We start from the raw sequence: 17,880 nt of genomic DNA, 5'->3' as shown, positions 1-17,880 counted from the left end.
CCAGTTCCCACTCTGAAGCTATTTCAATGGCAAGAGCAGGACTGGCTAGGAGGTTGCAGAGGAACAGTGCTACCAAGTAGGGTAAGAACATAAGAACAGCCCCACTGGATCAGGCCATAGGCCCATCTAGTCCAGCTTCCTGTATCTCACAGCGGCCCACCAAATCCCCCAGGGAGCACACCAGATAACAAGAGACCTGCATCCTGGTGCCCTCCCTTGCATCTGGCATCCTGGCATAGCCCATTTCTAAAATCAGGAGGTTGCACATGCACATAATGGCTTGTAACCCGTAATGGATTTTTCCTCCAGAAACTTGTCCAATCCCCTTTTAAAAGCATCCAGGCCAGATAATGGAAGCATCCTATCCAGATGATGAATAGGGTGATGGAAACAGCTGCAGATAAAGCACTGTCACCAAAGAAGAGAAAAAGAAACAGGAGCAGCTGCTAGCTAGCTGGGACGTGTTCTGCCAACCTATAAAAGTGCCGCTTGGCACTCAACTGGAGGTAGTGGTGCAGCTGGCCCCTATGGCACCCAGGGCCATAACTCAGAACATCACCCCCCAGAAGTGCCTGACCCAGAACTGCAGTGATGTGATGTCACTGTCAATTCCAGGTTATGGCATATTCAGAATGTTTGCATGTTGGGTAGCCACAAGGCATTCTGGGGCATGACAATGCTTTGTGGTGCAATAAAAGTGTTCAGCAAGCCTGGCACTTGAGACAGTGCTATTGAACCCACCTACAGTAAAATTGGTTTTGTTATAAATTGTTTCGCTTAAAGTTACCATTTCTAAGAACCAATCAACAACTTTAAGTGCGGTCTTGCTGTAATAAGAACATAAGAACAGCCCCACTGGATCAGGCCATAGGCACATCTAGTCCAGCTTCCTGTATCTCACAGCGGCCCACCAAATGCCCCAGGGAGCACACTAGATAACAAGAAACCTGCATCCTGGTGCCCTCCCTTGCACTGGCATTCTGACATAGCCCATTTCTAAAATCAGGAGGTTGCACATACACAACATGGCTTGTAACCCGTAATGGATTTTTCCTCCAGAAACTTGTCCAATCCCCTTTTAAAGGTGTCCAGGCCAGACGCCATCACCACATCCTACGGTAAGGAGTTCCACAGACCAACCACATGCTGAATAAAGAAATATTTTCTTTTGTCTGTCCTAACTCTCCCAACACTGAATTTTAGTGGATGTCCCCTGGTTCTGGTGTTATGTGAGAGTGTAAAGAGCATCTCTCTATCCACTTTATCCTTCCCATGCATAATTTTGTGTGTCTCAATCATGTCCCCCCTCAGGCATCTCTTTTCTAGGCTGAAGAGGTCCAAATGTCGTAGCCTTTCCTCATAAGGAAGGTGCCCCAGCCCAGTAAACATCTTAGTCGCTCTCTTTTGCACCTTTTCCATTTCCACTATGTCCTTTTTGAGATGTGGCGACCAGAATTGGACACAATACTCCAGGGGTGGCCTTACCATCAGTTTGTACAATGGCATTACAATATTAGCTGTTTTGTTCTCAATACCTTTTCTAATGATCCCAAGCATAGAATTGGCCTTCTTCACTGCCGCCACACACTGAGTCGACACTTTCATCGACCTGTCCACCACCACCCCAAGATCTCTCTCCTGATCTGTCACAGACAGCTCAGAACCCATTAGCCTATATGTGAAGTTTTTATTTTTTGCCCCAATGTGCATAACTTTACACTTACTTACATTGAAACACATCTGCCAGTTTTCTGCCCATTCTGCCAGGTTGAAGAGCTCCTTCTGGAGCTCCTCACAATAACTTCTGGTCTTCACCACTTGGAAAAGTTTGGTGTTGTCTGCAAACTTAGCCACTTCACTACTCACCCCTGTCTCCAGGTCATTTATGAAGGTTGAAAAGCACAGGTCCCAAGACAGATCCTTGGGGCACACCGCTTTTCACCTCTCTCCATTGCGAAAATTTCCCATTGACACCCAATCTCTGTTTTCTGGTCTTCAACCAGTTCTCAATCCATGACAGGACCTACCCTCTAATTCCTCTAATATAAAAGCAGTATGTAAATATTCTTATTATATTTAAATATGGCATATATAATATATATTAAAATAAAATACATTGAACCTCACTCCTTCTGCATGAAAAGAATTTGCTGTTCTACTAAGTCACAGCCCCTCCCAACTCAAGTTGCAAAAAACTCATAGCCTAAGCTATAGTCCTAAGCTTCCCGGTGTTGCAGACTACAGCAGCACTGAAATGGCCACCACTGTATCCTACAGGTCCAAGGAAGCTACCAGAGGTCTTCTTGGGGAAAGGGGACATTTGTCTCCTTACCCCAGTAAAGCCCCAGCCACCCCTATGGGGCTGCTCGAGTCTGCACCAGCTAAATCACTGGTGCAGATTTGAGAAGCTCTGTGTAAGGCTTCTACTGATCAGGAGTAAACGTAGTGTGTAATATGTACATAAACATGCAGAGGGACACAGATCTTATGGCACAGGGTCTCAGAACCAAACAAGGCAATAATATAACATTCTACACTTATTCAGATACTAGTATCAAACTTCATTACATAAAATGACTGTAAAGAGAGGTCCCTGGGAGAAGAAAAAACAAAGACAATATATGCAATTGCACTCCATGCAATTCACATGTGTACTCATGAAATGCATAAACCATCCATACCATCAGATGTATACTTACCATCCCACCTCCACATAATCGCATGTTGGGTATCCAAATCTATGTTCTGGTTTGCATGATTTCTCGTAACCCCAACAGGTTCTTGATTTCTTCAAGTATTTCTGTTAACACAAAAGCTCCACTAAAAATGGGGTAGACTTACAGTAACTTATAGTAGACATTCAAGTGATAATTAAGAAACAAATATTTCCTTCAAGAAAATATTTTTCTTGCTCTCAATTTTCCACTTTTCTTAAAAAAAAATAACCTGTGGAAATGCAAAGTCTGCAAAAACTTTTGTAAGGAATACACAATAAACTAATGGCTGCAAAGATTTATGCATATTTCTAGTTCAACATATGAACAGTCTCACTTGCTATAGTGAAGCTACAAAGCTTTTAAAATGAAGTACGGACACATGTACACATGTACAAGCATCTATCAGATTAAAGTACCTGATCTTAAAACTTCCCAAATAAGCAGATAAATGCACTGGATAAAGTACGTCAGTTGTTCAGTATCACAAGCCTACGTTTCACCTATATTTGTTCTGTCTGAGCAAACTTTTTTTGATGTGTGCATTACTTTGCAACCCATAAAGCACTAATTCTAAAACAATCTTGGCATTAACACTTAAGCCTCTATGCAAACTCAGCCCAGAAACTCTTCAGACAGTCCTTATATTTAAAGAATATGTTTTAAATAACACGACTCTGGCAAAGTAAATGATATGATCTTAGAGAATTGAACTCTCCTGACATACTTGTCATATCCAATCCAAAGTAACTGTTCTCACACTACCAGCCTGAAGACAAAGCACCCCACCACCTAGTACTTGACACAGCAGAAATTCCAACCCCAGAACTTACCACTGGCTGGAAAAGAAACCAATTTACATCTTTAAGCCCTATGATTCTAAGGATAAATCAAAATTACACTGCAGTTAGTAAAGGAGTACTTACTTTATATGGGCAATGAGGATCCTGCTTGCAGGCTGTGGCAATGTGCTGGTTATTGTGTAGAAAATATGGGATATGCTCTTCAGGCAAGGCAAAGTTTTCATAGCTATATAATGGCTTTTCCAAAGTATTGCTGCTATCACCAAGATTGTCGTCTTGAGTTCTAGCCAAGGTTTCTTGAACTAGCAGTCCAAATGCAAGCAGCATTAGCATGGTAGTCCCAAAACCCTGAAGCAAACACAGAAAATATGCAAGAATGGCATAACTACAATTCATCAAATTATTTTCCATATTTAGTTTTATTAAATTTTAAACCTTAAAATGCGTTTGTGAAGACATGCTACTATAGGACCCTTGACCAGAAAGGCTCTCTTCTGGGCACAAGCTCATGTCTGAGAAACAGTTATTAATATCACGAATGTTAAGGCAAAGGATGTGTTGTTCTCAAGATATGCCTGGGAACCGAAGTCAGGAAACTATGCATGACTCCCTTGGGCTTTGTTTCTCCTGCATTATTAAAAAAAAAAAGCCAAAACTAACAAAGTACAGAAGCAACTGATAAGTTTGCCACTGAACCAGCCTAATCTGGATATGAATTCTATGACATTTTGCTTCTGCTAATATTTAGAGAGGGGCTCAAACCCAGTTCAAGGGAAACTCTGTGTGTGTGTGTGGGGGGGGGGTGTCAGTTCTTATATAACTTTTATCCTAAAACAGCTTGTCATCTGATTCTTGTGGACACAACATATCAGAGCTAGAGAAACACCCACTAAAGGGTCTGTGTGGAAATGTGGTCATCAGGATGAGCAGTAGCTAAGCGGATGGGCAGTTGAAGATTGTTGTTCACTTCTATATGCCCAAATCGGTTTGTCTCTGGGCTCATTAAAATGGTGGTCCTTGTCCCTTAGTTGCTAGACAAACAAACAGACCCAAGATGAGGGTGAAGCACAGCCAATTCATGAGATCCACTATAGTAGCAGCTTTTGAGGGATGGACTGTTGAGGTAGAAAACTGGTGGGGGATGCTTTGCACTCCATGCCCACCCACCATCTCCCTGCTACTGTCCAATCCTTTTCCTGCTTGTTTGAATGAAATAGGCTGGGGCAGTATACTTCTGCCATCACTGCTGCCAGGAATCGTAACTGCAGCACTGGAGGTAGCAAGGGATGCAGTGATGCTGTTCAGCAAGAGAACCACCACTTCCTTACCTCCTCTGCCACCAGCTGCTTCTTCAAAACAGGCCAACTGCAGCGGATATTGGGAGCCAAATCTTTTATTAAAAAACAAAACCCGGATCATGCTTCTCGTGTGCTGCAGCAAAACCCAAAGTGTGGGACTCCTGGTTTCATTTACAGGGACAGCGCAAACTCTCAGTAAGGAGGGGGATTATCCATTGTGCTTGAGTAAGCAAGAAGCAGATCAGTGCAGCCTGAATTGGTAAGCAAGTTGGAGGAAGTGGCACAAAAAGACTTGGGGTGAAAGACACCCCAAATCTACCGCCTCCTGATACCCCTTGCAATATGCCACCAATGCAGCCCACTTCAGGTGACTGCATGGATGGGCTGGCACTGTCCCTAGTTCTAGAGTGGAGGGAAACATCTCTTTAGCCTCTCTCTACCCAAACATGCATAATTCTAAAAACCTCAACCATGTCTCGCTTGTAGATACCTTCTTTTTGTACATTTATTTAAACACAGATTACTTCTATTTTAACTCTAAAGATCCAAGACCCTTTTGCTTAATAAATTTAACTCCCATTGCCTGCAATCCACCACTGCAGTGTTTCTCAAACCATGGGTCAGGATCCACTAGGTGGGTCATGAGCCAATTTCAGGTGGGTCCCCATTCATTTCAATTTTTTATTTTTAATATATTAGACTTTATGCTACCATGATATGTGACTGCATTTGGGGAGATGTTACAGACCTGTACTTTTAACAAGCTACTATGTATATTCTTTTAACAATGATAGTCAATGGGACTTACTCCTGGGTAAGTGTGAGTAGGGTTGCAGCCTAGGGCTGTGAAAATTTTTCCTGCTTGATGATGTCACTTCCGGTCATGACATCACTTCCGCAGGTCCCGACAGATTCTCATTCTAAAAAGTGAGTCCCGATGCTAAATGTGTGAGAACCACTGCACCACTGTATTTCCAATGTGCAAAGTAAAAAAAAAACCACAAAAAAAAACCACACACAGACAAATGGAAGATAACCCAAGAGATTGAAGTCAGCCCATTCCAGGGTAAACTGCAAGTTCATGCCAATACATGCAAATATTAGACTGCACATCACAGCACACAGTTCTCCTTGCATAACACTATATTAATAAAAATCTGAATATTGCAACTTTGAAAATGGACACATGAAAAAATACGTATTTGTTTGGTTTTTGGATTGAAAGTCTTATGAGCTAAAAAGTTGTCCCTTTGAGGCATGGTGACCCTTGACCCTAGACTGTAAAGTCACTGGATAGCCCAGTATAAGTATAAGCAAAGAAAGAATCATTTTAAAAGCAAAAGCCACACTGCAAAAATATAGAAAAACACAGAATAGAAGAAGCTGTTTGACTTCATTTAAAGGCAAAAATGTATTCTCACAGAGCTGCTTAGGCGTAAACACCTTGGAATGCAAATAGATAAGATTGCTAAGTAACAAGCAGATAGGCCCCAACTTGGCAGAAGTATACCCGTCTTAGCAAGGACAGTCTGCCTGTGTTCGTTTGTAGTTTTAAATTGTTATTCTTCTATGCTTTCAAAGGAAAAGACACATATAGGTAAAACAGACTTTGCCCTAAAGTGTAACCAACATATATGGGAACATATATGGGGACGTAGTAGTCATTAGAAGTCTTAAGCAACTTTTGCTGCTTGATTTTAGAAAAGTCTTAAGAACAGACAAAAGCTTTAACATTGTAGGAAGGCTTCACAGGTGTTTCAATGTTTGGATTAACACAAGGGAAAGGAAAGCAGAAGAGATAAGATAGGCCGCTTAAACCAGACCATCCTAATGAGGGATGAATAAGTTCTGCCAAGAAAATATCTTATGAGGTCGGCCTTCACACCTGTCTTTGTGTTATACTGCTCTCTTTTAGTGATGTTGATAAAAGGACCTGTCAAGGCAATCCTAATTGGATTGATGGATGTAAAGAAGGGTCAGCACTGGGTCAATACTGGATAAAATGATATTATAGCACTCCCTGCTAGTTCTTGAAAACTAGTTCTAGAAAAGAGTTAGCCCCATCTATGATGTCAAACTTCAGCCAATGGGAAGTTCAGATTTTCAAACAAAGGACCCAGAATGGTATAAAGGGTCCAGTTAACATTGGGAAATTGCTCTCATGCTTTGAGACATTAGTCCCATGAGATGCCCGCTGCTTGCAACAAAATAAAGCCTGCAAACTATCACCCTTGATTAGAGTCTTGCTTTCTTGAACCTTGCAACACCTTATTCATTTTTTTTTAAAAGTATCATTTTAAAAAATGTAGAATAGGCATGCAATTTCATTTCCTCAGAACACATATGGTGCAACAACCTTATAACGACTCTTATACTTTGCGGTTTATATGGAACTGACAAGTCTATGGGCTTATCCATGTGCCAAGGGCTTCAGTTGTTATCTGAGAGTGGGGCAGGCAAAATGACAAACAGACCAGCTAACCAAGCATCAACACCTCTGTCTGCAGCACAGGTTTCAGAAGCAGAACTGAACTTGTACAAGGGCTCATTCCATTTTCAGAACCAGAGCTCAGCCCTGGTACATGCAAGGTAATACTAAGAAAAGTTATTCTGAGCATGTGTACAGTACACATATGAATATGGAGCTGCAGTAAACAGAATCAGAGTATTGGCCATCTAGCTCAATATTGTTTACACTCACTGGCTCTCCAAGGATTTCAGATGGGAATTTTTCCCAGCTCTGCTTCGAGATCTTTGCTTGGAGTTCTTTGCATCTGTCTTCACGGCAGAAGACCTCGGGCAGATACCGCTGCCCGAACAGCCCCTCCTGACCGAGGAGTTAAGTCAGATAGAGGTTAAAAGAGAAGATGTTTCAGACCTCAATGATAAATTAAAGATCAATAAGTCACCGGGCCCTGATGGCATCCACCCAAGGGTTATTAAGGAATTGAAGAATGAAGTTGCAGATCTCTTTACTAAGGTATGCAACTTGTCCCTCAAAACGGCCACGGTGCCAGAAGATTGGAGGATAGCAAATGTCACGCCTATTTTTAAAAAGGGAAAGAGGGGGGACCCGGGAAACTATAGGCCGGTCAGCCTAACATCCATACCGGGTAAGATGGTGGAATGCCTCATCAAAGATAGGATCTCAAAACACATAGACGAACAGGCCTTGCTGAGGGAGAATCAGCATGGCTTCTGTAAGGGTAAGTCTTGCCTCACGAACCTTATAGAATTCTTTGAAAAGGTCAACAGGCATGTGGATGCGGGACAACCCGTGGACATTATATATCTGCACTTTCAGAAGGCGTTTGACACGGTCCCTCACCAAAGGCTACTGAAAAAACTCCACAGTCAGGGAATTAGAGGACAGGTCCTCTCGTGGATTGAGAACTGGTTGCCAGGAAGCAGAGAGTGGGTGTCAATGGGCAATTTTCACAATGGAGAGAGGTGAAAAGCGGTGTGCCCCAAGGATCTGTCCTGGGACCGGTGCTTTTCAACCTCTTCATAAATGACCTGGAGACAGGGTTGAGCAGTGAAGTGGCTAAGTTGGCAGACGACACCAAACTTTTCCGAGTGGTAAAGACCAGAAGTGATTGTGAGGAGCTCCAGAAGGATCTCTCCAGACTGGCAGAATGGGCAGCAAAATGGCAGATGTGCTTCAATGTCAGTAAGTGTAAAGTCATGCACATTGGGGCAAAAAATCAAAACTTTAGATATAGGCTGATGGGTTCTGAGCTGTCTGTGACAGATCAGGAGAGAGATCTTGGGGTGGTGGTGGACAGGTCGATGAAAGTGTCGACCCAATGTGCGGCGGCAGTGAAGAAGGCCAATTCTATGCTTGGGATCATTAGGAAGGGTATTGAGAACAAAACGGCTAGTATTATAATGCCGTTGTACAAATCTATGGTAAGGCCACACCTGGAGTATTGTGTCCAGTTCTGGTCGCCGCATCTCAAAAAAGACATAGTGGAAATGGAAAAGGTGCAAAAGAGAGCGACTAAGATGATTACGGGGCTGGGGCACCTTCCTTATGAGGAAAGGCTACGGCGTTTGGGCCTCTTCAGCCTAGAAAAGAGACGCTTGAGGGGGGACATGATTAAGACATACAAAATTATGCAGGGAATGGACAGAGTAGATAGGGAGATGCTCTTTACACTCTCACATAATACCAGAACCAGGGGACATCCACTAAAATTGAGTGTTGGGCGGGTTAGGACAGACAAAAGAAAATATTTCTTTACTCAGCGTGTGGTCGGTCTGTGGAACTCCTTGCCACAGGATGTGGTGCTGGCGTCTAGCCTAGACGCCTTTAAAAGGGGATTGGACAAGTTTCTGGAGGAAAAATCCATTATGGGGTACAAGCCATGATGTGTATGCACAACATCCTGATTTTAGAAATGGGTTAAGTCAGAATGCCAGATGTAGGGGAGGGCACCAGGATGAGGTCTCTTGTTATCTGGTGTGCTCCCTGGGGCATTTGGTGGGCCGCTGTGAGATACAGGAAGCTGGACTAGATGGGCCTATGGCCTGATCCAGTGGGGCTGTTCTTATGTTCTTATGGCGGGGACTGTTAGCCAAGTAGGCACCCTACCACTGGCTACACCCATATCGTCCCCTCATTACTGAACAATCTAAGCCTAATAGTCACCAATCTGGGATTAGGAGGCAGGGTTTTCAAAGGGGACTCCAGTCAAGTTCTATCTCAAACAAGTTGAAGTTCAGACTAAGTAATACTGATGAATATCCAAGTAGAACTGTCAGAACAAATATCAGAAATATGGAGAGGAGATACAGGAATGGATAGAGGAATAGAAAAAAAAAATGCAAGGTTGTGTCTCTGCCCCAAGGAGTTTACAATGTGAAATTTGGCACAGGAGAGTCAGGGAGGAAAAAGGACACATAAAAAAATATGTATTTGTTCCAATGACGTGCAAGTATTAAAGAATATTTCGATGTCACTTTTCAACAAAGGTGGTTCACAAAGAGGTTTACAGCCCAAACCTATCCAACTTTCCAGTGCAGATGCAACCACAATGCAGCCCTGAAGCAAAGGAACAAATGCCCCCTTACATTGACTCCATGACTGCCCTCCCACTGCAGGATGCAGTACACACCCCACAGGCACAGCTGCCTCAGCACTGGAAAGCTGGATAGGATTGGGCTATCACATAGTAAAACAAATCAACAAATAGTTCCTAGGTTTGGGATTCAAGACTAGGAGATTGTGCTATAAGCATAAGAAGAGTTTTAAAGGAGGGATCTGAAAGGAGAGACAGAATAATTGAAGCAGAAAATCTGAGCACATGGGACAGCAGGGAAGAAAGACAGCATCCTCTGCAAGACCAGAAGACCTTTGGTTGGTAAAGGATATTCAACTTACCAGTGCCGATTCAGCCCCAAGGCAAAGGAACAAATGCTCCCTTACCTTGAGACCACCTCAGTTATTGTCCCCCCTACCACAGGATGCAGCGCATGCTCCATATTGGATAGGAAAGGGCCCTAAGAGCATTATAACAAGCTTCCCCCCCCACGCCATCAATGCTCAGAAGATGAGTAGAGTCCACAGCACCTGCAACACATGGAGACCCACAGGCCAATCCTAAGCATGTCTACTCAGAAGTAAGTCCCATTAGAGTCAATGGAGCTTACTCCCAGGAAAGTGTGGATAGGATTGGGCTGCTATCCTGTTCACACTGTTCTGGGAGTAAGCCCCACTGACTCTAATGGGGCTTACTTCTGAGTAGGCAGGCACAGGCTTGGGCTCTCGAGTGGCAGGAAAGAGACCAGCCAGCCTGGCGCAGGAGTCGGCGCAAGAGGCGGGCACTGCACGCCTGGCTCTGGGTCACGCAGAGCCAAGCGGCGAGCGGGCTGCTCCGCTGCGGTGCAGCTCACGAAGGCAGAAGCCCGTCCTGTACCTGACGCCAAAGGAGCTGCGGGAGCGAGCGAGCGAGCGAGCGCCAGCCGAAGGATGCTGCTGCTGCTGCCGCCGCGGCGACCAGACCGGCTCAGCCCCCTTGGAGCGCGCGCCGCTCCTCCCGCTCGGAGGTGGGACCAGCGCGGCCGCTCCAGCCGGGCTCCACCGGGCGCCAGAGGGGAAGAGAAGCGGCGACAGCGAGCCGAGGGAGGAGCCAGGAGGCGCGGCTGGCTCAGCCCTCCGGAAACCAAGCAGCTAGCCGGGAGGAGGCGGCCGCTGCCGCAGACGGAGCGCGCCTCGCTGGCTGCGCTTTGGAGAGGGCAAAGGCGCAGCAGCCGAGCGGGGAGAGGAGGTGGCGGGAGCGGAGGACTCCCTTGGCTTGCCTGGCGGGAGCCCACCTACCTGCACCCCTAGGTGCTCGAGGAGCGCGCGCCACACACCGCTCCGCTAGAGTTGGGAGCCAGGAGGGCAGGGAGAAGCCTCCCGCGGGGTCTCTGAGGGGAATGTTAGCAGGGGGGCGAAGTTGGGGGGGGGGCTCTCTTGGGCAGGGTGAGCAGAGCTCATAGCCACGAAAGAGGACCACATGTCGGGCATCCAAGAAAACTGTAGGACCTGACAAAATGCAAACTGAACATGCTCTCAGATGGATTTCAACTAATCCTAGCCAACTTTCCAGCACTGGTACTGCCACGATGCAGCCCCCAAGTTAAGAGAACAAATGTTCTCTGACCTTGAGGAGGCCTCTGTGACAGCCTCCCTACCACAGGATGCAGTGCACGCGCCATCAGCACGGCTGCACTCGCACTGGGAAATTGGACAGGATTGGGCTCTAAGTTCTTTTCAAGGTCACAAGGCTAAAAAAAAGGACATGTCCTACAAAAAGAGGATGTCTGGTCACCCTGCATTTAGGGGGTACAAAGATACTTTTGGGCCCTTTCTCCACGGAATCATACTTTCATACGATCTTTAAATCATCATTTCTACAAATCACAATTTATAAAACTACATGGGCTTACCCAAAATGTGAATGTGTGTCTTCACACAATATATGCAAACATTTTCTGAGATCCCAGGAAATTTCCATCTCCCCATTGACTCCCAGGTCCCTTGTTGACAAGGAAATTTCCATCTCCCCATTGACTCCCAGGTCCCTTGTTGACAAGGAAATTTCCATCTCCCCATTGACTCCCAGATCCCTTTAGTTTACAAAATTTCTGGAGTATTGTAGCAAGTATGGAAATGCCAGTTAAGGCTTTGGGCTGAAATAGCTTATTAAGCTTAGAAATCCCTGCTAGCTGGGTAAAGAGGCACTTCTTCAAGTGGGTGCTCCTCTTTTATTTAGCAAGTGGAGAGTAACTGGCCCACCTCACCCCAGCAGTGTCTTTTCTAGTGGCTGCCTGCTGGTGTTCTTTTGCATCTTTTTAGATTGTGAGCCCTCTTGGGATAGGGAGCCAGTTATTTGATTTTTCTGTAAACCGCTTTGTGAACTTTTTGTTGAAAAGCGGTATATAAATACTGTTATTATTGTTGTTGTTGATCCCAGGCCCAAGTATAATGTAACCCCTGCACCAGGGTGACCAGACGTCCTCTTTTTCCAAGATATGTACTTGTCTGACTTCGGAGTCTCCCTGCAGCATCTGTCAATATATCACCCAAGGAGGAAAAACCGAACCTGTTCACTAGAGTTCTCTTCTGAACATAAGAATTTTTACCCCAGGTGATATCAAATCTGCAGGGGTGGAACCCTACAAAAGGGTTTCTTCATGGATTTTGCACTGTCACCCCAATTCATCTGTGTCCCAACAGCACTTCCTTCACCCCCTTATCAGTCACCTTCAGTGTTAAAACAGTGTTAAAGTGAGTCAGCCAAACCTTCCCTGAGGTGATATTAAACACTCTCTTTTTCAGTTGATTATTTGTCAACAGCAGATCAGGCTCAGCAGGGGTTCATTTGAGAAGAATTGTGCTCCTGCTGTAATGAAGTACAGTCACACAAATCAATAAGATTGAAGGCAGGTGGATGTGGGCTTGTGCGTATGTCTTCTTCCTCTTCTCTATATGAAAACAGTGGCCCTGGCTTTTCCATTTTTGCCACTCTAAGAGTAGTTTAAAATCCTCTTAGCACCTTGATAAAAGTGGAGCCAGATCCTAATCAGTTAAGAACATAAGAATGTAAGAAGAGCCCTGCTGGATCATGCCAAAAGCCCATCTAGTCCAGCTTCCTGTATCTCACAGCAGCCCACCAAATGCCCCAGGGAGCACACAAGACAACAACCGGAGTCCTGGTGTCCTCCTTAGAAGTTTAGGACCAACTGCTACCTCAAGAACCAACCTACCTAGGTGTTAAGATCCTCTTCAGTGGCCATTTTATAGGTCCTATGCCATTTAAGCTGAGATGGGTGCCCTTCTGACACCCTAAGCAGCATGCCAAATGCTAACCCACTCTCTTACCCAATGGTGTGCCAGCCTTTGTTCCTCCCACTCTCCAGTGTTCTATCTAGCTCAGTATTATTCTTCCTCTACCTTCACCCGTTCAAGGAGTAGGAGCAGCAGCAGTGGAGGAAAATAGGTACACCCTGATCGGCACCCTCACCACTCTGCTGCTTGATGTGACTACTGCACATTAATACCTTGCCCCTCATTCACTTGACTTTCATCACTTTGCTCTTTAAGCAGTTTTCAATTATAACATTTCACATTTTGTTCTTGTGCTGTCCTCTTTTATATGATTTATTCAACTGTCCATGACGTTCAATAACATTCTCATGTTTATTTTTCTTTTAATTCTGTTTCTTTAGGTCAGCTGTCTCCAAAATGGAGACTGCTGTGCACTGGGAAAAGCATCCCAGGCACAGATGGAGATTACTGGTTTCACACGGGGGCCTCTCCATTCTGCCACAGATCGCCCCTTATCTTTGTGGCAGCCAGCAGCTTCCAGGGTCTGTCGATCCAGCAGGCTTTGTGCCCAAATTTCCAGGCATGTGCAGCTGGCCACTGCAAACGTCAGGGGTGATCTGTGGCAGAACCAAGAGGACCCCAGTTGGAATGGTAAGCTCTGTTCACCTAGGGGGAGGATTGTGGTGGGCGCCAGATCCGGCCTACAGGCTGGGGTTTAGCACCTACTGATTAAGGTTTTGTACACATTCAAGTGTGCTATATAGTTATTTACGCTTTTCAGCCACCAAAATAAATTTGCAAGCTAAGTAAGGCTATGCTTTGACATTTGTCCATGCTCTGGTCCCTAACCCAACAAAATTGCAATGTACTACTGTACTGCAGTTGGCCCCCATAGATCAGGCAGCCCTGCATGGCCCTTTCTTGGAAGCTTCCAGCCTTCCTAGGGTGGGTTGAGGCATCTTTTCCATTGTTCCTAAAGTTATTCAGCCACAGAGAAGCAGCAGGTGTACAACACCTTAAATCAGGATGCATTTAGGGTCACTAAACAGAAGCTGAGATCCACAAAACTCTTACAGGGGAATCCTAGGCATATTTTCTGAAAGTCAATCAGAGATTTCAACTATGCTTACTTCCAAATAAGTGTGTATAGGATCAAAGTCTTTGCATATAATGGGACTTGCTTGTGAATAAACATGCACAGGATAGAGGTGTACCTTTTCACTGACTAAGATGTAATCAAGAAGCAGGATGAAGTGAATACTGGCATAGGGCAAGGTAGAGGTCCTGAGCTTGAAGAGCCTTCTTAAGACTAGCAAAGAGGGGTATTACCAGATTAAAGGAATATTAACCCACAAGTACAGTCACTTAGATCAACTTAAATTGGCAAAAAAAATTAAATTTTTAAATAAAAACAGTTCTAAAAACAAACGTACATTTCCTTTGCTTTTTGCTAGTGTTATCTGAAAATAAGGTACAGTATTCTATCTTGCAGACATATGGAGGAACATCTCAAAATAATCACACCAGCAATTTCTATACCAGCAATTTGTATTCAAATACAACTTGAATTTGAAACCTGTTGGCAAGTTAATTAGGATACCTTCTTAGATAAATTTCTTATAGTACTGATTAACTAGTAAATCAACACTGCAGTCCCACTAATTAAAAAAATTACAATTTGGGTAGAAGGAAGATAGTTTGACCCAAGTGCAAAAGAGTTCAGTAGTATACACTAAAAGTATAAATGGAATACAAAGAGCAGCAATGACACTGACCTTATGAGAAAGTAAAAACCAGCCGTGGTTCAGAACCACTTCTAGCAGAGATCAGACCACAGAGATCTCTTATTAAGGCAGGCAGAACAGAAGAACAGTCATTAAGGTGAGACAGAAGGTATAGAAAGCAGTATGTAGACTAGAGGTTGGAAAGACTTGTTATTTTCCAAGATAAGGCCCAGTCTACCCATTACACAGAACAAGGTTAGGTTAGACCCAGATTCTAATTTTTTACTAGTGAGACAGCAGTTAATTTACTAGTTAATCAGTACTATAAGAACTTTAGCTAAGGTGTCCAAATTTATTAATTACTTCAGACTACAAGTGGAGAGTCATGTTTGAATTCTCCCCATCTGCAATATGACAATCTCCTAATTTGCCTTAAAAAGGAGTATTGTGATGTTTACAATAAAAATTATGCATATGAAGTACTTTGAATACTCAAAACCACTAAAGAAATGACAAATATTTAAGAAATTTTTCCCCAAACTCCCCTGCAGCTGATCCTAAACCATGAAATAAAAGGTTAGATATTCAAGTAACCGCGTGCTTCAGTTAGCGCTTTTATTTCACAAACTGGGGCCAGTTTGTGATTGATATTTTTAGGTCTTGTAACAAACACTATAAACTACCTTTACTTCTTGATAGAATTGTTAAATCCTACACACAGGAGGACAGACTGCAAAACCTGCCAGTCCTTTGTTAAAAATCAAAGGGCAGCAGCATAACATAACCGAATTATGTTCACATCTTTCCTTGCCATATTGTGGTAATTTTTTCCCCAGTGGGCACAGAAAAACATCTCATTTCCATCCCATACTAGGAAACGTGACCAGGCCAAACACTATTGTTCTGTTTCCTCCAAGCCTTGAACTCATTTCCTTCTGTTTCCACTCCAGTTAAAACTATACTCCTCAGATTACCTAGTACACCAAAGCAGCATCATTAAGACCAAGGAAAAACCAGTCTGCGAATCTTGAAAAGTATAGGGATCCAAGAATGTTTGCTACCATCTTAATAATGGCCAATATAGCAGCATGTAACTGTTCAGAGATAACTTTACCAGCCACAAAATCTGTATGCTTTTTAAAAAAAAAATTCCGATCTTACCAATGTAAGTTGCATTAAGGAGGGACTACATGCTGTGCTTGGCAAATCAGCATGTAGACAGAAGCCTAGCTCCCCCTTGGCTTCCCAAAGGAACGTAGCACAACTTAATTTAAAATAAAGGTAAACACATTAATGTGTGTGTGTGTGTGGGGGGGGAAGAGAACAGTAAGTGTTCCTAGCACAAAAAATGAAATGCACTTGTGAAGAGAGCTAGGACAGTGAATGAAATTAAGTTGATTTCTTCCATTTCAAAACTGTAATATGGAAGTGTTCAATTAAAATACTTTGGCTATGTAAGTCCTTTCTTGACAGGTTAAAAAAAAAATCACTTTTGTGAAGCTATATAGACCATTGGTGTGGACACTCTGTATCCTACCCCCATGATAACTTGGTTCTCCCAGCATCACCATCAGCTGCTCACTGGCAGCCTGTGCAATAATTGGGCACTCTCAGCACCACCCTGTCAGAAAGTTATAAAATGGAAATTTTAGAATCAAAGGAAGACTAGCATTTCTCAGAATGGCACTTGGACTGGAATCACTGGCTGCATTCCAAATGGCACATCATATGCCTGAAATATACAAGGTTTTAAAGAAATTTGGTTGGTTGAAACATTGTATTTACTAATGCTGTGTCTCATAGGAAAGTCCATACTTAATGATGGTAAATTTTCTGCCAGCAATCATGGATTTTATTTCCTTGTTTGAAGTTCAACTGACTACTAATGCAAATCTCTTTTTTAAAAGTCAAATAATTCCTTTTTTGGAGGTTTCAGCAATATCTTGTTGGGAAGATTCATTTGAAGCATGTAGCTAGAAATGAAAGTTTGAGCATTGGCCACCATCAGAAAAAACCCAATACAGCCCTTCTGGGAATGTAGCAATTCAGAATACAGGTGATGGAATTTGTTGAAGCAAATGAAAAACCCTGCAACGGAAGTAAAAATCTATCTCCTTGACGAACTGGCTCAGGCAGCATTTTTCCCCACTAGGGACACAACCAACCATACAATATCCTCCCTCGAGTTCTGAAGAAAATGCAGTATAAAGAGGGAAATACCACATTATTCTTTTGAATATACAGGTCAGCTCTAAGCCACTACCTGTAAGATACAGGAAGCTGGACTGAGATACAGGACTTGTAGGTATGGGGCTGGACCTGAGATGCAGGAAGCTGAACTAGATGGGCCTATGGCCTGATCCAGGGGGGCTGTTCTTATGTTCTTAAGTTGTGTGATGCAGCGGCAAAGTACTAAAAAAAAACACCTCCTTTTCTATGTACTTTAAGCCAGCAAAAAGCACTGTAGATAAATTGGCTCAGGAAAAATGCAACATAGGTATTTATACAGGTAACTGAATTTACAGTGAACTGTCGAGTCACCTGCTCCAGATACATTTTGAGAGAGTAGAGTTTATACCTGTATAATTTCCCAGCAGCTGAAGATTTAATTTAAACTCCAAGACTTAAGAGGTGATGCAACTGGAGATTCATTACTGCAGTTTTCTCAGAAGAACTATCTGAATAGTTTAATTTTTGTGGAAAATTGACCTTTATAACTGTTGTAAAACTGAACATAAGAACAGCCCCACTGGATCAGGCCATAGGCCCATCTAGTCCAGCTTCCTGTATCTCACAGCGGCCCATCAAATGCCCCAGGGAGCACATCAGATAACAAGAGACCTCATCCTGGTGCCCTCCCTTGCATCTGGCATTCTGACATAACCCATTTCTAAAATCAGGAGGTTGCGCATACACATCATGGCTTGTAACCCATAATGGATTTTTCCTCCAGAAACTTGTCCAATCCCCTTTTAAAGGCATCTAGGCTAGACGCCAGCACCACATCCTGTGGCAAGGAGTTTCACA

The 17,880-nt window shown here is 43.6% G+C and overlaps 1 protein-coding gene across 1 annotated transcript in view; it reads right to left on the bottom strand.

The window, feature by feature from the left end:
• Window positions 1-10,754, bottom strand: part of EOGT (EGF domain specific O-linked N-acetylglucosamine transferase) — a 39,280-nt gene extending 28,526 nt beyond the window's left edge. Inside the window, exons 1-3 of the mRNA XM_066617423.1 lie at window positions 10,734-10,754; window positions 3,641-3,865; window positions 2,700-2,800 (exon numbers count right to left, since the gene is read on the bottom strand). Coding sequence (XP_066473520.1) covers window positions 2,700-2,800; window positions 3,641-3,850 — 311 coding nt within the window. The 5' untranslated portion in view covers window positions 3,851-3,865; window positions 10,734-10,754. The remainder of the gene's footprint in view (window positions 1-2,699; window positions 2,801-3,640; window positions 3,866-10,733) is intronic.
• Window positions 10,755-17,880: the final 7,126 nt, after the last annotated feature.

Source organism: Tiliqua scincoides, chromosome 2, assembly GCF_035046505.1.
Source record: "Tiliqua scincoides isolate rTilSci1 chromosome 2, rTilSci1.hap2, whole genome shotgun sequence".
Taxonomy (NCBI): domain Eukaryota; kingdom Metazoa; phylum Chordata; class Lepidosauria; order Squamata; family Scincidae; genus Tiliqua; species Tiliqua scincoides.
Note: the sequence above shows the minus strand (reverse complement) of the source record. Positions and strands in the feature narration are given on the sequence as shown.